General features: G+C 38.4%; 1 protein-coding gene across 1 annotated transcript in view; it reads right to left on the bottom strand.

The window, feature by feature from the left end:
* GDA (guanine deaminase) overlaps nucleotides 1-21,010 on the bottom strand; it is a 29,479-nt gene extending 8,469 nt beyond the window's left edge. Inside the window, exons 1-11 of the mRNA XM_005489635.4 lie at nucleotides 20,767-21,010; nucleotides 15,753-15,841; nucleotides 13,913-14,084; nucleotides 11,568-11,655; nucleotides 10,250-10,355; nucleotides 7,378-7,405; nucleotides 5,895-6,002; nucleotides 5,366-5,473; nucleotides 3,147-3,244; nucleotides 2,553-2,620; nucleotides 1,951-2,097 (exon numbers count right to left, since the gene is read on the bottom strand). Coding sequence (XP_005489692.2) covers nucleotides 1,951-2,097; nucleotides 2,553-2,620; nucleotides 3,147-3,244; nucleotides 5,366-5,473; nucleotides 5,895-6,002; nucleotides 7,378-7,405; nucleotides 10,250-10,355; nucleotides 11,568-11,655; nucleotides 13,913-14,084; nucleotides 15,753-15,841; nucleotides 20,767-20,979 — 1,225 coding nt within the window. The 5' untranslated portion in view covers nucleotides 20,980-21,010. The remainder of the gene's footprint in view (nucleotides 1-1,950; nucleotides 2,098-2,552; nucleotides 2,621-3,146; nucleotides 3,245-5,365; nucleotides 5,474-5,894; nucleotides 6,003-7,377; nucleotides 7,406-10,249; nucleotides 10,356-11,567; nucleotides 11,656-13,912; nucleotides 14,085-15,752; nucleotides 15,842-20,766) is intronic.
* Between the last annotated feature and the right edge of the window lie 1,268 nt (nucleotides 21,011-22,278).

Genomic DNA, 22,278 nt, shown 5'->3' with positions numbered 1-22,278 from the left:
AGAAACAGTAAAGCATATAATAACATTCATCTTACTAAGGCAGTATTAGACTGCATTTCTTTAAAAGTTTAAGCAATTTGAAAGTTTTATAGACATATTGCAATAGTAATATGATAATAGAAGAAGTATCCAGTGGTAATTGCAATTAGCAGGAACAAATAATAATATGGTGTGGAGAAATAATCATGGCCAGTCTGAAGGCCTCATACTTACCTCTATGGCTTGCCTTGTGGTCTTATATTTAGCTCTTTTTTTTTTCAAAATTTCATTACAACCACAAGTTCTCAGGTCCACATGCCCTGAAAACCTACAAATTCATCTTCAGGGACTGGGTGCTTGCAAGTGCTTAGAATTCCTAAAGAGAAACCCCTGTGCATCTTTAGAAATAAATTAGGACCCTTTTAATTTCTAGAAAGTACCTGTGAATTAAATCTATTTTTCCAATACTCTGAAATTAAGTCGCCAAAGAGCATAATACCTGCAAATAATTTATTTGTTTTCAGATTGCACTGATAAAGGAAATTCAGTCTTGAAGTTACTTTAAGAAGTCATTGAAGTTTGTGAGTGGCAGGAACATCACAATATCTTAAAGACATTTAAACTCCTACAAATGCTGAAATATTTTGATTACCTACTACTTTCAACAAAAACTGCCTCATATTCCTTCAGGTTTTTGAGCAGAATGCAATTTTTAGATTAAACACAAGAGGGTGATAAGTGTTTAGGAGTCTTAACAAAGCAAACTATTAAAAAAAAAATCACTCATTTAAATTTCTGCTACTGAAATTTTTCCTTTCAGTATCCAGGCTACAGAAAGCTTGTAGAAATAATTTACATTCCACCCTTAAAATTGATTCAGTAAGGATAAAACAGCTTAAAATCAATATAAAAAATTAACAATTTACTAAGGAAACCTAATATAGAAAAAACACAGGAGTAGCTGGGAAGGAAAGCCACCATATGAGTTTGGGATTTTTATAAGTCTTCCTTTCTGTGTCTCAGCTCGTTTATTCTCACACTTTGTGGAACAGTGTATATTGCAGGATAAAGAACACTACTTGTTCCCTGCTCATCTTCTCTGTTTTCCCCATTACATTCTCCAGGAAATCAAACTCAGTTCTGAGAAGATCTGATTGACATTTTCACTACATCTTTTAAGCTTCCATTAATAATTCCCAGTGGAGCTTTTTGGCAGCTACGGGCAGGTTACAATGAGAAGATTTGGGACCAGTGCTTTAGAAGGTAGTGAGATCATTTCTGGTAACTGAAACAATAATAGGTTTTCAGTTACATGTGGATTTTCTCTCTGCTAAATCATACCAGTTATACTAAAACTTTTTTTAATTTTATCTATTTTTATGTGCACACTGATTACAGCAAAATTGGTTCTCCAAAACTGGAGAACCCATATACTATATGATTGCATTCTGCAAATGCAACTGTGTTTTGAACAACCACGGTGGAAAGCCTGTTTTTCTCCTCTTCCCTGAGTGAGGAGTGATTTGCATGATGTTTTGATTTGCAACAAACTGCCTCACTGGCAGCTCAAAAAGCACAAGCAAAATTAGAAACTCATGACAAATGGAATGCATGATTTTACAGTAATTTCAGTTTTTCTTCTAGGCGATGGTTGCTGAGAAAACAAATTTCCAGCTGGTACAATAAACAGACAAGCATTTACAGCCTTATGACTAAGTCTGAGGATCTCTGCAAAGCAAATGTACAGCCCTGAAAAGCCATTAAGATTTTTTTATTAAACTCTCAGCATTAATAGAGTACTCTTCTCTAAAAAGCCTAGTGTGAGTATGAGAAACTGAAGGATTATCTCTGCCTACCAGTCAGATTTCACTCTGGACCAGAAAATCTGTGCATCTCCCATGAAGACGGGAAGACATGTAATCAAAGAGAGTTGTATCTCTCTGTGTGCACATGATAGAATTTTCTTCTTACCTTGGCTTCCTCCCAGAGTGGCTAGCTGAAAAGCTTCTTTAAGAGTTAGTCCTGTTTCATTCACTTTATTGATCTGAAGGCTATTAGATGCCACCATTGTTTTCCTTATAGCATCAAGCATAGAAGCTGAATATCCACCTGCAACATCTAGAAGGGATCAGAGTCTTAGAAACAAGCTTTGGGTATAAATCTCTATGTTAAATTTCTAAAAGTTTTAATTCAAAATTCTGAAGAGACATATGTGGTAAGCCAAACAAGTTCTACAGCTAAGCACTGTCTCTGAAGGCATAATTCCCAAAAAAGGTGCTCTCTCACACACAGTCAGGAGAATAGAACACAACACAAAACCAGAAACCTGAAAAGTTGATGTTTAGGCCCTGTTTAAGCTCATAACAGCAACAAAACTCTTCACTAATTTTTTAAATTTGTTTTAAAGGAGTTTTGGACCAACCCTAGAATTTCAATTGTCTACACTTGCTTACACAAGTGGAGAAAACAAAGGAGGACCAAAAATTGGAGACATGCTGACTTTTAAATATGAACAGGTGAATGTATCTCCCAATGGTTTCCAGGAAAAAACACTTTCAGAGGAAACTACTAACCTGTACCAAGACCAAGTTTCACATTGTGTTCGAGAACCTTTTGCACATTTAAGACACCGCTGCACATCCTGGATTGGAAGAAGAAACATGTTCTGTGTGCTACATGCAGAAAAAGTTCTGAAGAAGCAGGGCTGCAGAGCCATTTTATGACAAAGACCCTCCTTCAATGTGTACAAGATTTGGTTTATTACTAATTCTGTCTGGATACCATGCAGTATCTCACGTCAATTCAACAGAAAGAATAATTTATAGTCCATTTCCCCAAAACATTAGCAGACTGCAGGGGGAAAGGGAGATGCCACTGACATCTACTACTGAGAGAACAGTCAAAAGAAACAAATTTTTAGAAAAGAAGTATTTATATAGATATAGATATAGATGCAATAACTAAACTGAAAGACGACAAACTCGTCCAGAGCATGCTATGCAGAAGTGGATAATGAATACTCATGTTCAATCCAATACGTCATTTATGGTGTAATGAGGTATCATATAGCTTCTATATCATAGTTTTGTAATGGTACCACTGACTCAGGGTACTACACAAACAACATCTTTATTTAATTATGCACCGTTCCTTTTTTTTTAACTTACGAAAAGTTAGAATTGGGGCAATGCGAAATTGCAGCTCCACGAAGACTAAAAAGTTTCAGCTCTTCTTCAGAAAGATGACAGGCATGTGCCATCACAGTCTAAAGAAAAAGAGAATCACAAATTTACTCAATATTTCATTTATTTCTGCAGCTATGAGGTTTGCTGCACTTCTTTAAATAGCCAAAAAGGACACGTTACCATTTAGTGAAATTAATGCACTTCTTGAATTAAGCTCTTAAAACCCACAAGGGAAAAGCTGATTAACTTCAGTGTGCCTGATATATCATTCCTTCAGCTTTTTTGCATTTTTTAAATAAAAGAATACAGGATACTTGCTCTTGCAGTGACTGCTATAACCAAAGACAGAAGCGAGAACTTCCCAGTTGTCCTAGTGCTGTAGCAAGCTTACAATTTATGTTTTGTAGCTAACACAGAGATTAAGTACTGGGGATAGGAAAACATCCAATAAAATGGAAGATGTATGTACTCTTAGCATGTTTCCTATTAGCTCTCTAAAGGTTTCCACCAGGGAAAGAGAACGAGATTAAATATTCTTTATGTAAAATATAATTAATTTTTTATGCAACTGATAAATTACTTCTACTTTTTAGCCAACATAACTGACTTTCAAAAAAAAAATTCACAAGAAAAACATAGTATAGGACAGGATAGGATAATTTAATAGTGGATAAACCAATTATTCCCATTCAAATCTAATTGGCGTTACCTCATATGCCAAATGCCCACTGAAAGAGAGGAGCAAGAGCTCTGTTGAATCTTGCAATCTGCACATAAAATTGAGCATGGCACTGAGACTGCTTCCACTGAGCATCTCCTAATGGCACTGTACCTCTCTCATCTCTACTCATCAAGCTCACTGTAGCTGAAAACACAAAGAGAATAGCCTCATCTTCAGATAAGGACCTACATATGGTAGCTACTGAACCATTTCCCTGCCAATCTGTGCTGTTTTTAAAAGGAAAGAAACATTTCAGCAACAGCCCCCCAAAAAACACCCACTTTTAAAACACATAAAAAAAATTATTTGGTGTCTTAGTTTGAGTGGATGGGGAGACGACATCTGAGGTTCTGCTGCTATGCTTGTGTTTAATAGCATCCTTACCCAAATATCCAGGAGCCTGACTCCAGAAGGCATCAGTAATCATGATCTTTCATTACCATTTTCACTTGTGTGCATACAAGTCACAGAATTAAGACCTGTGCTTTTGCAGCACAAATATGCTCTTTAGAACACTTGCGCACCAAATCAACATGCAAAGGACCACGTAAGAAAGCAAAGGTCAATTCTGTGTACATACTTCTCTAGTCCATATTGATTTCTCAGCAAAAAGAACAGTAAACAAGTCATTTACTAGGGTAAAATTTCAAACACAGAAATGGGAGCTCAGCAGCTGATTCCTTGGCAGTTTCCACCTGCCCCTTGTGCGTCTGAAAATTCTCTCTCAAATTTTTTAATGAACTTGACTGAGGTTTAGGTAAGCTGACTGTAGTTGGGTTGTTCATATTCACTTTTGCAGGGGCAGTCCACTATCTAATTAGATGTGCCCTGGGTCTCTAACCTGTAATTACTGTGGGCAGGTATAGGGCATTTATCTCAACAGCAAAAAGCTGTGAAGAATTTCAGCTCTTCGGGCTAGTGTGCCTGTCAAAGCTCGGTAAAATAAGTTGGTAAAATGAGGTGAGAGTGCTTTTGGATAGTCAGAGCAGTAAAGTGCAGCTGTCTGCAAGTGAAGCAGATGTTTAGAATTTAACACGCAAGGCTGCTTCTCCATAGGAAGAAAATGTTACTGGTCCTAACGTAACACCACAGAAGAAACCTTCAGGCAAACTGGAAAGACTGGGTAACATCCTTGGAATATAAGGATAACTAGGTACTGTCCAAGAATTAACAGTTCCTACAACACCAGCTTTATCTTGCCTCCTTCTAATCCCACTGCCCTCATTCTCATTGAGCCTTTAGAAAATTAATCAGGGAGCATAAAATATGTTTCTTTTTCACTTCCTCTAAAATACTTAGGAACACAGAGGGCTTGTTTAAAGATCCAGCACCTCAACATAGAACATAAAACAAATTTACTTTTCCCCAGGTGTCACTGACCTTCACAGAACAAAAAAATTTTTCAGATAAATACATCAAAACATCATATTCTCTACATGGATTAATTTAAGTCATATTTGGGAAGTTTTAATGTGGCTACCTTGCTGGTTAGCAGCTTGTTTTTATCATACAGTTCAGTGTAATTCTGGTAGGCAGGAAACATGTTCTCCACAAGCTTGACTTCTTCCTCAGTCTCACTTATGTGACTCTGCAATAAGAAAATGCATAGAGCAAGTCCTTTAAAACAGCATTGAACCTGACATTGCGACCTTCTGAGCAATCTACTGGCGCTAAACATACATTCATAAAAAATAGTGCCTGTAAAGCCTATAGTTCCATCTAGTCCTTGCATCTCTTTTTTCATCAGACCTGAAAAAGTTTTCATAGAACCTAAAGAAGTAGCTCCATTTGTTCCTTGTCCATCTCAGCGATGTGGTGACACAATGGCTCCACTTCCAATTTCAGGAAGATGTTAAAATAATAGATAAAATAATACACGATGTTATTGTGAAGTGAAAGAGAGAACAAGCCTACAACAGAGTGGATGCTGAGATCAAAGGCATCTTTAGATGGTCAGCACGCTGTCTGTCCACACCACTCAAATGGCACACAGAGCTCTGAGAGCTTACCTGCACATGGAGATCGTGGGTTTGTGCCAAATCCCCAAGGGCATTCAGCAAGTCCTCTGTGCAGGAGGGGCCAAAGCGGGGGGTTATGATAGGCTGTACTCTGGGATACTGAAAATAATAGCAGATGGGGTTTGCATTCTACATATATATTTCAGCAACCATAAGACTAGCATTTACACAGCAATTACATTTTGTCTTCATTGCTTACTGCTTACTGCATCCTTGCCAACTCAAATTAAGCTGTATAATCATTTCCTTTCTTTCATTAGGCATCTCATTGCAGAAACAGAGAATGAAAGTGGGGGTTTCTGACCATAATTTTAATAAACTTTATTAAAGAACGTGTTTTTATTTGAACTTTCATCAAGTCCCTGAAATTTCGCCAGCCTTCAGCAGCACTGGATAGTTTTTCATATTTGCTAACAGTCTAAATGCATGATGAGAAGTCAGTTGAATGACCAGATATTTTTCAGTCACACTTCCATGACCATTGAAGATAAAATTGTGCAAAACTGCAAGGTCTATAAAACCAAAGCCATTTCCTTGTTCAATCCTCTTTACTCATAACAGCCACAAACCCCTGAACTCCTTATATAAGAAGAAGAGTGGCATAATCAAATATGCTATACAACAGGAAACAGGGGAGAAGACACTAAAAACTACAGAGGTTTACACCTTGCATCTCTACATTAAAATTTTCCTAAAACAACAGTCAGCAGGACTGCAATTCTGTCACCAGTCAGAGGCCAGAGTTTAGCACAAGCCAGTAAGTGATAACTTGGACTAGAGTTCTTTGTATTATCTCCCAGAAAAAAGGAGCTCAGGTCTTTGCAAATAGCCAACAAACTCTAGTGATACATTCAGATTAGGCATTAAACTCCAGGCAGCTGCTCTTGAATATTTTGAGGTGGGATGTCAAAAGAAGCCACTGAAAACCAAAGGCTGATAAGAAAAGTACTCAGAAAAGTACTGCTGAGTATAATGTTGGAGTGTAAACTTCTATCTTTACCACTGGAGTGGAAGCATGAATGCTATTAGAAACACACTTTAAGACATGCACTGACATAAAACACTAATTTTATAGTGGATTAGTAACTTTACTAAAAGAATAGTGATTTCTTCTGGAGAGAATTCCTTCAATTAGTCTGTCTACCTCTATACTAAGAGTGCTAAACTGAATTCCACCTTTCTTAACAAGAAAATCATCCTTTTTAGGAAGCAAGGTTTTTTAACTCAGTAGAGAAACACACAGAACATTGCACTGCTCTGAGAACAGAAAACCAATTTTACACTGTTACAAGTACCTTTGTCAACATGACCAGAACATTTTTCAGAGTGATGATATCTGTCTATTACACAGACATACGTATATTTATTGATTTGTCACTAAGACAAAAGATTTGGATAGCAGGATTAATTATTTCATGTGTTTGCACAGCATCTTCTGAATACAGAAGTGAATTCAACAAAGAGCACTACTTACTTTCTTTTCCAGTAGTTCTCTAACAAACCTGAAAAAGGGTAGAAATAAAGTTGCTATAAATCTGTCCTCTATGTTATTAATTATGAAAAATATAAAAAATACATACTTGAATACCCTGTTAAACATTTCTGACAGATCAATTGTTTTACAAAATTTTGAGCCAGATTTTCAGCTGAAATAAAAAAAGGGAACACAATGAAGTCAGCATAGTGACACCAATTATGCTAGTTTTGAATTTGACTCTGAACATGCAAATGTTTTTTTCATTGCAATACTTAGCATTAGACAAGCAGTAATTATTCTGAGTTCTCCCTGAAAACCAAACACATGCTACATTATATGAATTGAAAACATAATTATAACCTACAGCTGCAATACTGAAGAAGGAAAAAACAAACCAAACTTTAATTTGTTTGTCCATGATTCAAATTACAGTGTTTAAACCTTTTCAAATCCAAGTTTTAAAAGATGCAGCAATATTTTATATCTTGCAGTAGAGGCATATGTCCTCGTTCACTTAAAGAAGCCTTGATTTTTTGGAAATCTTATATTAATGTTAGTGTATAGACTATCTACCTTCCAGAAAATAAAGATTTACTTACTCTGTTAAATAAAATGCCACTCAGACCTCTACAAAAAATCCTAAGCAGTCACTATGGATAATGCAGATAAGCAAATTAAGCTTCCTCCTACTTTGGGAGGAGGAAATTCTTTCAAAGCCCATTTGTTCAGTGTATGTAAGTGACATGTGAAAGACAGTTTGAGACACTTTCTGGACAGGATCTCTGTGAATTTTTATGTTATAGTTCATAGTAAGTAAACTGTATCATTTTGATCACAACAATATTGTATCAATTTTTTCAAATGTCTTCAGAGGAAAAAGAAAATTATGCTAGAGGCTACATTCACAGCCCTGAAGGTCGCACTACATCACCAGATGGAAACAAGAAGCCTGAGTTTGATTTCTGCAATCACCAAAGGAGTTTGGGCCCACCATTGTCTTACTTTGAGAGCTAAAATGCCAAGTGAATTAGCTGCCATCTGCCCGTTTCTCCTCTTACCAATTAACCTGATCACACTTAATCAGAAGTGTATGATCAGAACTTGATCAATAAAATACACAGTTGAGCAGAAGTTTTACAGAAATATAATGCCCAGTTGACAAGCCAAAATTTCAATGTGGCTGTTTTCATTCTTTCTCACATTATTTGAACAGAGTGAGCTGTTTCAAAACTGATGAAATGTGATGAAATATATTTTGCAAATACGGGCTATAGTTTGCTGGCTTATGTACTTCTCTGTGAGGAAAGAAGCTCAGCTTCAAATCACTGTCCTCTATAGCAGAACAGACTTGAACACAGGTTCTCATCTTTACAGCTGACTATAACTAATAATACCATATATGGTAATCTAGAGTTCAATTCCCCAAGTTTTTATTCAATCCTCTTTGACTAAGAATGATAGATTCAAATTCTTGATGAATTAAATTTAATATATTAAGTACTTGGAATTGTTTCCAATCTTGTTTCCATGCATACAATATAAATATTTCTGAATGTTGACTTTAAGTAACTGAAATGAATGTAGTCCATTTTCTGACAGTGTGACAGATCACATTTCTTAGATTCTTAAAAAACCAAGCAACAAAAACCCAACTAACATGTTACCCTCTTAATGAAACAGCTTTTTCGTCCTTCTGCAGTTGTATGGCTGTGATTTGGGTAAGTGCTCCAGATCCATGCCAGGCAGCACACAGCCCCATTCCCTAGACAGCTATGGAGTACTTGTGCCAACCTCTCACCCAAACTTCAGAATAATTTCTTTTTACACAATCAAAAAGGAATTTATTGGAGGCAGAAGATAGATATTTGAAAGAAAGCTATTTAGATCCTTCTGAAGCTTTTAAAACTATCAGAATTGGAAGTTCTGCGTCTTTCAGGCCCATTTGGCAGGACTTGCACCGTATTATGGAAACTGGGGATTTTCATAGAGGGAAACAAAGGTTAGAAGAGTGAAGGTAACTCACACTGCATGTTTTAAACATTTCTTTAAAGATAAACACTATAGAAATACATTACTATTTCTAACTTTTATTGTCACTCCTTTAGCATGATTTGTAAAAACAAGGGAGCAACCTCACACAAGTGCCAAAAGATATTTATATTACTCTTAGGGGTTTTCTCTTTCAGCATGACATCTGAAACATTTATATAGGTAAATAGATAGCCCTATGAGAAGAGCTGTATGTCTGCTTAACTGTTTTCTGAGCATGGGTGCAAAAGACAAGAGAAACATGATAGTAAGCTGCAATAATCCAGTCTTGGCTCTCCTCCACTACAAATATTGCCTTCATTTGATTCCCCTTCATTCTCTCAGCTGCATGTTGGAGTGGTTTGACCGGTGCTGTGATGGAGAAGAGATGTTTAAAATGGGGTATATGAGAGCTGAGCTTACAGCTTGAATAAAGCCTTAACATAAATGATGGAAGGAAATAGCTTAGAAGTCAATGGGGATGAAGGAACTGGCTGCCACCTCACCATTGTATGTCAGGCCCCAGGACCTCCACACACACAACTGTGAAAGGGAAAAGAGGCAGAAGAAAACAGACATATCCTCTCAAACCCTAGATCTGTGCTTTCTCCCTCTATTTACAAAAGCCAGAGGGATGCTCCTTGGGCTGTGCAGCAACTTTTTCAGGAACTGCCAGGATTTGCAGGAATTGCCAGGACTGTAGGGGATACTACTGTTGGAACAAAAAAGCCTGTTGCTAATAAATTCACACCTGTAAGCTCTTAGACAAGTTCGCATCCACTTTTCAGATGTAGCAAAAATCTTACTTTAAAAAGTTTTGCCATCAATTTTATCATTTTACCTTTCTGTCTCTTGGACAGAGTCAGCAGTAATCTCTCTGTATTCTGGCACACTGTTATTCACATCCATGCAGACTTTTCCAACAAATGCTCGTTGACCGAATTTATCTGTTGAGATGCATTAGAATATAAAGCTCAGAATCACTGGTTCTCAGAAACCATTACCAAAGCTTGTACTGAAATAAAAAAATTTAATTCCACCCCACCCAGCTACATTTAGGATGACCAGAACTTATGCTCCTGCCTTGTCTCTAAGTTAGGATTATTTATGTGACTTTTAAAGATAAAAAGAAAAGAAAAAAAATAAGGAAACAAACAGCATTAAATAGGAGCTGTCTTCCACATTAATACTCATAAATAAGAAGTAGATTACTATAGTTTAACCACAACCAGAATTCTTAATGGTAGTCTGTGAAGACAGCTGTAACACAAAGGATGAGAAACACAAGCATCAAAGTACAGTAGCTGCAGTAGATGACTACCTGAAGATGAGAGAAGGCGTAAAGATCTTAGCAAACCATCGTTCTTTTTGCTAACAGGCAAAGATTGTTAACAGAACAGTTAGAGGGAGAAATTTCCAGATCTATTCTGGCCTCTTTCTTGAGATTTACCCATGCTAGATGAAAAAATCAGAAATCATATGTAAAACATGCATATAATATCCTAGGCTGTCAAATGCGTTTTAAAATTAGATCACTTTGTCCACTTTTACTATTTGAGTTGTTTAATGCAATGGCTTCAAAATTTTCCAAATAAATCAGAATAGCTCATTTTTGATGAAATTTGAGGTTCTTATTAAATTTCTCTGCTTTATGAGCTGTCTGAGCCTTGAGAAATCCTCCAAGAACAAAAATATTTTCAAGCAGGTATTTGCAACTATGAACAGAAGGGAAGGATTCTGATGCAGCTTCCACTTCTCTGATTTCAGAGGGTGTGTGAAGATTTTTGATATTGATTATCAGATGAAACCTCAGTGTATCAGGTAATTAATGCACCGACTGGGCCTCCTGTCATTCAGTTCTTTTAAGCCTCAAATAACAAAAGGTTAGAAAAGGCAGCTGAAGAACAAGTCCAGCAGACCTAATTCAAGCTCAGCCAGCAGCAGACTTGGGAATGAGGAGAGAAGGAGCAGCAAGAAGGACAGAGATGTTTAAATGAACATGGGTAACAGGTGGGGCCTGGGGACACAGTGTGACAGGTACAATGAATAAAAAACAAATTAGGAGAAAGACAGATCCCTAGCTAGTTTAAACTCCTAAACATTGTTTCCTTCAACTAACACGACCCACATAATCCTTCAAAACTCAATGTTAGACTTACCTATAATTTCAGCAAGAAGAAGGGAACTATCTGTGTGAATTGTTGCAAAGTAGCAAGCTGTAGTCGTGCCATTCTTTAGAGTTCGTCTCTAAAAAAAGAAATCAATTTCAACTGTCTGAGAAAAAAGCCAACATAGCTGCCAAAATGCAGAACAGGAAGTCTCATTTCAAGCTGCAAGAACATTTAGTTATTGTGAAATTTTGCAGTGAAGTGGGAAGGTAAAAATATAGATTTTTAATTTAATAAAAGCTTTTTTAAGTCTGAGGGTTAATAAATACAAAAAACTGCTCACAAAATTTTTACAGCAGCTAAACCCATAGAAATCAGTTATTATTCCTTTCCCCAAACTGGAAATACTGCAATTTATATTTAGAAATAAAAACAACTAGTAATTTTTTCTATTTCCTAGTTATGAAAGGCTCTCCAATTTTGATGGTGAAGCAGTGTTTGTGTAGTGTTAGCAAAGCAAGGTTTTTGGGGAACATGGTGGTTTTCTTTTAGCAACCTGATCTAGCTGGAAAAACAAGTCAGGTTTTCATGTACCAAAAGCTTTGTTGCCCTCAAATACCAAGCATCAAACTTAACTGTAAAAGTAAACTGAGCAAAACCACTCAAACTATGAGTTAATAATTAATCTAATATACCATCTGAAAGGAAATCCCTATATTACTTTTGGGGAACATAATAGTAAATTACCAGGGATTTTAGTTACATTAATTCATGATGAAATTTGGAGCTTCTCTCATCCTTGGGACTGATACAAACTATGTTGACCACTTATCCAACATACAGACCTACACTATACTTTTGGGTTCTGGCTGCCAAATCATTTGAGAATTTCTTAAATTTCTTTTAATGAGATAAAAGGTGGGAGATTCCACACAATGTTTAGAGGAAGGGTAGAGTTAATTATCTGACAAACACGAAGGCAAGCTCTGTCTTTTCCTTACAATATTCAGATTAAAATCTTTAAAAGTTCCAAAAAAGTCTCAAAATAGCAATGTCATTACAAAGACAAGTTACCTTTGTCTTTTCTAGCTTTTAAAATTCGGAATTCTCTACTTCTGAAATCCTAACAATGTTGTTAAAGTAAATCTAAAACAATTCTGTTTCCAAATCATCAGCACAAAGAGGAGGTTCCAGCCAAAAGAAGGAAAATTTCACCTAAATTGTTTCTTTTGCTGAGTATAGAAGGCATTTGTTGGAAACAGGACCTTGATTTGAAAAAATCGACTGTTTTTTCATTACAACTTCATAAACACAATGAAACGTATGAAAAGACATCTGCTCCATGAAAGTTTAGGTGCAGGGTGAGGTCTCTGGATGTGCTGGGATGGCTCAGCCTGGGCGGTAACAGCGTGCTGGACACACGGCCCAAAGGTGAGGCCACCTCTCTCTTTTAAGCACTTGAAGGCTTAAAAGTGCTTGTGACCAGGCTGCTCCTGCATGCTTTTATCATGGCAGATGGCAGAAAGTAATTTCTTTTAAAATTTGTGTGGCAGGGAACAGCATAACTATTTATTTCAGATTTGTTATGTTATTATATTGGCAACAGACACTTCCAGGGTAATAGACAAATGCAAGGCAAATTATGCTGGCCAAATAATTTCATCTGTTGAAGATATTTCAATCCACAAATTAAAAGATAAATATCAGTTATAGGCCAGAACTAGTACTCTGCAATAGCTGCAGAGTTGTCCATCCAGCAGATCTTAAAGACTTTATAGTGCTCAGAACCAGTCTAGCTCAAACACGGTCTTTCTTCGACCCACAATACCACTGAGAGACTCCTTCTAAGGCCCCTGGAGTGAAAGACATTCTCACTATAAAGACCTCAGCAGCAGCAATGGCTTTCTTTACTACTCCAGAACATCCCAGATCTGTCATCTATCAGAAGTATCTTGTCTTTCATGTGTTTTTTTTCAGATGGTGGGTTCATAATAGAGGACTTTTATGGAAGAAAGGAAACATTCCCTGAATTAATTTTTCTTTTACTATGCTTGGTTATTGCTACATTGAAGTTGTCTGCACCTGCTGGCTGTACTAATTCTGAGAGTAGATTAATTGCTGTAGATTAGTAGATGTCATTATATTCAGAAAAGGTGATAAATAGTTCATTGTTAACCTTGTGATTAAATTAACTCTACTGCCAACAACAAGAGAACAAGACTGTAACAAGTAACAGACAATCTTGGCTAGCAATTAGAACAGTGGCTATCTTGGTTTTATCTGGTTTCCATGACAGTAAAACTTTCTCTACTCTTTCTGCCAGCCTTCTGAGAACATGCCTATATTACACAAAAACGAATGCTGTCAAGCAGGTAAATGTCATTTGCAGGACTTACAACAACTCTGGTGTACACTTCTTCTGCAAAACCACCATCCTGGTATTTGGCTTCTGTTGGGAATGTGTAAGCAGTCAACCACTGCAAAAGAGGCAGGTCTACTCTTGTACCAGTAAATGAATACTGAGGAGCATGAATATGTGTATCAACCAATCCTGGCATGAAGAATTCACTAAGGAAAGAAAATAAAACTGTAATAATCCAAAATGCCTCAAAAATTCTCCATAGTAATTAGCTTTGTTTTAAAGAGTATACTTGATTAAAATCCATCAGAGTACATGGCAAGTACAGATTAATCTCTCTCTTCCAGCATCAGCCTATTGATTCCTGCTGTACCTCTACACATACCCATATTTTGGTATGAAGCTGTTGAGTAATATAATTTACACTACAAAATAAATATATCTAACTGTGAGAAAAACAGTATAGGAGCAGGATTAATCTAATTATCTCTAATATTGACCCACCCTAAATGCCAACAAACAGAGGGGAACTGACTTGACAATAACTAAAATTACTCCACTACAGAATCCACCTGAAAAAGAGATTTGTACACAGTCTTGTTTCCTAGTTTGAATACATATGGAATGCCTCTAGCTTCCAGACCATTATATTTACAAAATGTTACTTTCTGTATGCCAGTTTTCTTCTACATTATTTATATGTCTATACACATACGTAAAATCAATTAATTTCAAGGCTTAATGGAAGAACAGACACTGTGTCTAAAAATGCAGACACAGATACTGGTGAAAAAAGCTCTGCTCAGTATCTTGACAGGAAAGGCATATTTACAATGTAACTGTAAAACTATATGTTTGTCATGCAATGTTCATGCAATAGCAGGAATGAGTATATCAACTTTACTACGAAGTTGCTATGGCTATTTTGTTTTGTGCTGAAACTCCTTACTACATAACATTTCTCCCACTCCTCTTTCCTTCTCCCTGGCTACTGAATGAACTGAATTTTGTCTCTTTTTATCTCCTCTTTTTTCTGTTTTCTTGCAGGCAATAAATGTTGAAAAGTCTTCCTCAATCAATTCACATTCTCAGCACCTTCCTTTTTCCTCAGGCTATTTCAGGCGAAAAAAATATCTCATTATTCATATGTACTGTATGATTAGCCTTTCAGCAAAGCATAAAAGATTTTTAGCAGTTGATTACTAGAAGGTCTCAATTATAAGCCACAATTCTTTGATGGTGCTACTACATGCAAAGCATAGCTCAAAACTTTTTCACACAGTCCAAAACTTTTTTACTTCACAATAAAGTTGGCGGATTTCACTGCATGAAGAAAAAATAAATGCTCCAGCTGCAGTATGGAGAAATCAAAAGCTCTGTGTTTAGAGGGCTTAAATCTTCTAATTGTACTAATTTTTATTATGCAACTTGTCAATGTCTTAACAAAAAAGTTTCATATCTGCAGTGTCAGTGTTATACACCTAGACTTTCACATTAGGCACAGCCCACTGCTAACAAATGAATATAAAATGTAATTTCAAGAAAGAATGGCACTCACTTTCATGAACACGGAAGCGATTTTGCCTGAAAATTAAATATGGCATTTTGCTCTGTGCAGCATACATCATCCAGCACAATTCAGCCATGTCTGCAATCCCAAACCAAGGAATGCAAAAATAACATGGACTGTCTGAGTTGCATCCAGAACATAGGCACCTTTGGGTAAAGAGCTCTCACTGCACTAAAATCGAATTTTGGCCATTAAATATATGGGCATCATATGGTTTTAATGTGGTCCCTGTAAAAAAAAAGACTCGCTTTACCTCACTCAAAGAACAAACTGCAATTGCTGTAGCTAATCTTAATAAAACACATACTGTTTACTCAGTAGTCTTATGTCAGATGTTTTGAACCCCCAAGTCTTAGCCAGTTGCTCTAGCTGATCAGCTTGTTCCACAAACACGATCTGAAAAAAAAGAAAACATAGTTAAGTACCTCAAACGTGCATCCCACATCAGCTTTATATGAAGGCAAAACAAGTTATATCTTAAAACCAATTTTACACACTTACTACAGAGGTGTTAGGCTTGCATTGAGACTCTTGTTCTTCCTGACTATCAAGCATGATTTTGAAATACCTTCTTATAATCCAGTGAGTAACTGCACCCACCTTGTAACTTGTAATAAAACAGTTAACTCCTTCTCAGGTAATACACAGGCAGAACAGCACAGACCGTAGCGTCCTGCAAGGTAACCCCATGCCAGCAGGACAGTCACTTGTGAGGAATTGTACAACAGCCTCACAGGAATGCAGGTACAGTACTCACAATGAGAGGGGTCAAATTACCTCCTGTGCCTATGACTGACTGACATCAAGCTAAATATTTCCTAATTTTCTGCTTGTGTTAGTCTTTTTTAATTTTTATTTTCCCATCATGCCTACGATGAGAAAATAACTTGAAGGGGAAAATGTGGATAATATTTTCATTTTACAGAATGGGCTAAAAGGATGCTGAGATCTTTGTTTATTGCAAAATAAAACCCCACAATCTGGAGCCAAACTCAACCCCATTTGACTCCTAGGGAACACAGACTTTACTGAAGATGAGTTGCTGTTGCCTAGTCAGAATTTTCACACATTTCCTATTTATTTTTAACTTCTGTGGTATTTTAATCTACAAGATGACTCTTAGCAGCTGAATTCTCAACTCTTTGATTCTCTGGTCTATCACTAATAGGCATGACAGGTCCCCAGGAAACAGAGACTGTGGAGCCTAGAGACTGCAATGCCCACTACAGGCTCCATGCAGGATCCAAGTTTCCTCAACATTTGACAATTTAGAGGACTTGGAAGTCTCCCCTGGCCAAAGACTGCCCACCTGAACTTACAGAAATTCCTGCCTCTAACCACAGCCTCTGCCAGAAACCAATTCATGGTCTTCTAACTCCCTTGGTGTAAGAGCTGGTTCCCTTAATTTCAAGGGAATACTCTTTCTGCTACCAGTATCCTTCTGCTCCTGGAATGATGCTCACATGGAGGGCCTATGTCACCCTCATGACTGCAGTTGCTAGGGCATCAGTTAAAAAGAAAAACAAAACCACATTAAAAAAGGCAAAACTTAGTACTTTTAAAACGGCAATAGGAAGAAACTTAGGAGGAAGAGCAAGAGGACTGGAAAAAGCATTGCTTAGCACTTATTCACATGCCATTTTTTATGTGCATGCTTCTTTTGAATAGAAATTCACCATTTTCTGGTTTTTCCATAGACAAAATAAGCAAAGTTACTAAACTGTAAATGCTGCTAAACTGTAGACAAGAAGTTATTGGCTGCCTAGCCTTTTAAACTAATCATGGCTAGTATGATTTATATTGTTTAAAGAGCAGATGTTTCACATTTTCAGTCAGAAAAAATATTAAAATAATGCCATATAAATAAATACCACACTAGCAAAAATTGTAAGATTGTACTATTCCATTAATAGTTGACAAGAAGCAGTATTTTCCTCCATGCAAAGAGGAATACATCCAACTTAATTTAACTGCAGAAGGCTTGGAATACAGACCTACAGAAATATCTGATGTGCAATAAAGATGTTATTCAGATATTGAAGTCAAAATGGATGCAGAATGAGCAATGTTAGAGCTGCTGGGGGGGGAGAAGGATGAAGAGGGAGAGAAAAAAAGAGAGAGAGAAAAACATGAAACACCAGATGACAAATTCTGGAAACAGGCGTTGCCATGGAAAAGCAGTGGCTGTTATGTACTCTTAGGGTGCAGAAAAATAAAACACCTAAATCATGGAAAAATGAAGAAGATATGTTTCAAGGAAGCTGGGTAGACAAAACCAATTCTAAACCTGACACCTGGTCTCTTATGGTTGAATTAGGCTATGGGCAAATCAACAAGACCTCTACATTTTTTTCAAACAAACTTCCCAAAGGAATTCCTTAATCAGTCAAGAGTTGTCCCCCATTGCTTTAGGATGCATTTCTAATGCTGAATGCTTTAAACCCTTTGAGATCCTATGCTTGAACATTTGCTCCAGTATTTGCTTGTGCATTCAAGGTAACCAACTGGATGCACAGTTCTTTAAATTAGTTCTGCACCTCAGCACTGTAGAAGAAAGAAGAAATTCTACACCAGAGTCACTACAGAGTCAAGAGAAGTGCCCAAGACTAAGAACTTCAGCTTTAAAGAAGGAAGTCAAGGAAAATAATTGGCACTTTGGGAAAGGTATATCACAAAACACAGAATCAGTGGCTGCTAACCCCATTGTCCAAACACTTCCATAAGTTCTCATGTGTTACTCACATAATGGGGCTAAAGAATCCAAAGATCAGGGGTAAAGCTCTCCCAACATTTGTGACTAATTCAGGCCTTTTGTATATCAAGTGATGCCCAAAGCTCTTCCACTAGAGCATAGCTGGTCAACTGAACCGTGCATCAACCCTGATGTAGCAAACCCTGAGTGCCCTCAAGCACCACAAGGCAAAGATGTTACTAACAAGAAAATGGAAAGTGAATTATACTGGCTGAAGGAACATGGTCTGCTTGGATCCAGCAGCACCTGCCTATGGCATTCAGAGGTGAACATGAGAAGGGTCTGCCCCTCTTTCCCTTCCCACATGCTCTCCTTCCTCTCTGTTCCCAGAGTTATTAAGTGATGCCTATTGTTTTCCTAGTTCCCAAAACTGGAATGTGAGGCTAAATGAGAGACAAGAACACTCACAACACCCAGCTGCCAAAGGAACTGCCCAGCCTGCTGAAAAAAGGGAAGCAGTGAATTCCAGATAGATGGTACCTTCCTCCTTGTACAGCTGACATATGTCCACTCGCTGTCACAACAGGCTGAAATCAAAACTTATGCTTAATATCCTTATTCCACAACTCTCACTCTTTTCATAATTTACACAAGGGCTTTTAGCTTAGTATTTTTTTCTATTTACTCAATATTCTACTCACCTAGGATAATTACACCAACATTTCAATAACAACTCATATTTTGCACCTATGTCTGTTTTCTTTACCCTGAGGAATGCTGGTCTTTCTCTTCACTTTTCCTCAAGGGAAACTCTACACTGCTCTGCAAACCACTCAGTTAAACATGGTCCTTACTTTGCTAACTTGATGATAAATTGGGGTTTAATATCCAAAGGCAATGATTTTCTTCATAAAACTTTGTATTCATCTGGGGTAAAGAAGAGAGATAACATTTTACATCCCTTGGAGGACATGCAGGGACCCACACAGCAAAACAGAATCTAGTTGTTCATACAAGCTCTGACACTCAGTGCTTTTTACATGATGGAGTCAGCAACGTGAGGCAAAAGAAGGACACCTGTTTAGTTAAATTTACATCTTTGGCAGGAAAACAAGCAGTTTTGGTGTAAATTCAAAAAATAAAGGCAAGTAATTTTCTAATCACTATGTCTTTTTTGAAAAGCCAACTCTTCTGTGATTCCAGTGGTTGCTCTGTGTGAGGCTACATTATGAGTAAGAGAGAGAAAAGAGAGCATATGGGATACTCCCTGTATCAGCCCCTGGAATATTAAAATGTCAAGAATTTGTAATAAAAAGAGAATTAAATAAAAGTGCTTGTCACTGTATTCTGGTGGGAATTTTATTTTAGGAAGATAGTGTAAAAAAAAAAAAAGTCTGCCAATTTATGCAAGAATAACATTATACTGTGAATCCTTGTTCCCTAGGAAAAGGAGAGAGTAAGAGCACAGATGTCTAGGTGTAACTTACTAATATACCTCTTTTTCAAGAAAATCACTAAAAATCTTGATTTCGTATGGATGTTGTGTAGAGACACTTTCTCAGTAATTGACATTAAGGAGAGTGGGATGTGGTATGAATTTATGCCTTGTGCACCTGAGTTACACCAGCCAAACCTTTTTACATTTAGATCTATTGTTTTAGTGAACACCAGCCAATACATAACTATGCAAGTGTTTACTCCCTCCAGTTCATCAAAACACAGCTCCTCACAGACTTCAATACACCTTGCACCAGACTCCTCAACAGCTATAAGAGGGCTGTCAGGAAACATGCCCTCATGGACCCGTGTGAATAGAGAAAATGCACTGTTAGGGCTCAAACTGCGTTTTGCACATATTTAAAATGTTACTGAAGCCTGACACACTGAAGCCTGTTATTTAGCCACAAGAAAGAAAACTACTTTTTTAGATTTGACATAGGGTGACCACATGTTATCAAGCCTACAAAAAATCACCAGTCTACTTGCACAACCTGCACTATGAAACTGCGTTTCAAGTGTGATAAGGGTTAAGGAAATGACATTGCTTCCCTGCCAGACTCTCTTCTACATTATCAGTAAGTGCAGTGCTCGTTTTAAGCCTGGTTCATACTACTGAAATGCTCAACATCACCATATTTCTAAATCTTTATGGATATATGACATAGGGGGAATTTTTGTGACGAGAAGACAAAAAAACAAAGCCTCATTTAGATGGCTGTGCAGTGGGTAGACAGCTATTTTCACCATCACTGTTTAGATACCCTTAGAATAAAAAAAATAAAAAAAAAAAAAAAAAAAAAAAAAACCAGCTTGGGAAACTGAAAGAATCTGAAAGAATGCCAGATCTAGGAACGCTGCTGTTCCGGGAACGCTCAGGACACCTCAAAAGCAGATTTATGCCAACTGCAGACTCGTGCCGAGGGGACGCTCCATCCCGGCCAGCTCCAGCTCCCGCGAAGTGCGAAATTCCTTCTCCGCGGGGCTGCCCCGACGGGCGGCAGTGCGAAAATGCTCCGCCGTCTGTGCCCGGACCCGCGGGGCCGGCCCTGCCTCTCGCACCCCGGCCCGCGCCCGGCGAGGCGGACCCGCAGCGGCATCGCCCCCGACCCCCGCCCGAGCCCCCACTCACCGTCCCGTTATCGTCCACCCCCAGGAGGTGTCCGTGCAGGATCTCCATGGGCGCCGAGGCGCTTGAGTGCACGAAGGTCCCCTTGAAGACGTGGGCGAGCGGCGGGCGCTGCGCGGAGCTCATGGCGGCGGCGGGCTGGGAGCTGCCACCCCGCGGGCTGCCTTCCCTCGGAGTCTCTCGGTGCCGCCGCCGGCTTCCTGGAGCTGTCACCATCTCCCCACCCCCTGGTGACTTTCTTTGCGGGGAGTGGTTGCGGCGCAAGGAGGGCGGGAGGCCGCGCCGCACCCCCGCCTTCCCCGGGCGGACGGACGGACGGACGGACGGGGGGTCCCGGTGTCCCCCGGACCCTCGGCCTTCCCGCCGCCCGTGCCCCCATGTCAGGGATGTGCTCTCCCCCGAGCAAGAGGCCCGAACGACAGGAGAGATGCCCGGTGGGTTTTAGGGTCCCAATTTCTCGCTGGGAAGCGGTGAGGGGTTCCTCAACGTGTCTGGTAGTGTTTAACGAGTGTGGGGCAATCCAGGTTTGCAGCCAACCTGCGGGTTGTAGCCGCTTGCAGAAGTTTAATTTACAATAGGTTTTGTAGGTTGGAAAAGGCCTTTAAGACCTTCAAGTGTCAGACTGTCTCGTCAGTCCTCGGCCTCTGTATCGGACATTAGAGGAGTGTAGGAGTAGAGAATAGATGCCAGCTGAGGTACCAGAACTTCCAGAAGTAGGCAGCCTCATGCAATGGAGATGGCCGACAGAAAAAAACAGCCGCAGGAGAATGAAAGGCAGGGAAAAATTAATTTTGTTAACTCAGAAAAATGTATCCCTGGAATGTTATTCTGCTCCAACAGCCCAAGTCAAAGTACATAATGAACACATCCTAGGAGGATCGCTGTTGAGAGTGCTGGACTAAGACTTCACAAAGGCAGAATTATGTGCATCAAGGATAACACCATGAATGCCCTCTGAATTACTGTTTGAAGTGACCTTTATTCATCAACTTATCAAGTGATAAATGAGCTTGGCACCAAGGGCACTGACACTACTGTTCTCAGGGCTGCATTGCAAAGTTTGTCATTACATGGTTTATCATTAAAGACCTTTGTGCTCCCCATTGTGCTGACACTCTGCAAAGGCATGGCAGATTATCTTTCCTACAAACTCTCCAGACCAATGGTGGAAAGAATGAGAAACACAGCAGGAAAGGGCAGAATAAATTTAATTTTAGTCTGCTAAGGGCGAATCATCAGCCTCTATTTTGCCTTCTTTGCATAAGAATGTGTTATCCTAATGAGAATGAAGTTTAAAAAATATTGGATTTATTGATATCAGTGGGATGTTCATAGGTGGATTTTGACATCAGATCAATCAGGCAATAAAGAATGTTCAAAAAAAATAGACATGCGAAAGTGACTTTTACTTATATTGGCAATTCTTGTAAGAGTTCTTGCAGTCTAAGAAAACCAGCAATGACATGAAATTGTTATTTAAAACATATTGCAGTTTTCTGTTGTATTTCTAGCATC

The sequence above is a fragment of the Zonotrichia albicollis genome, chromosome Z (genome assembly GCF_047830755.1).
Source record: "Zonotrichia albicollis isolate bZonAlb1 chromosome Z, bZonAlb1.hap1, whole genome shotgun sequence".
Lineage (NCBI taxonomy): Eukaryota > Metazoa > Chordata > Aves > Passeriformes > Passerellidae > Zonotrichia > Zonotrichia albicollis.
This window is presented reverse-complemented; position numbering and strand designations above follow the sequence as displayed.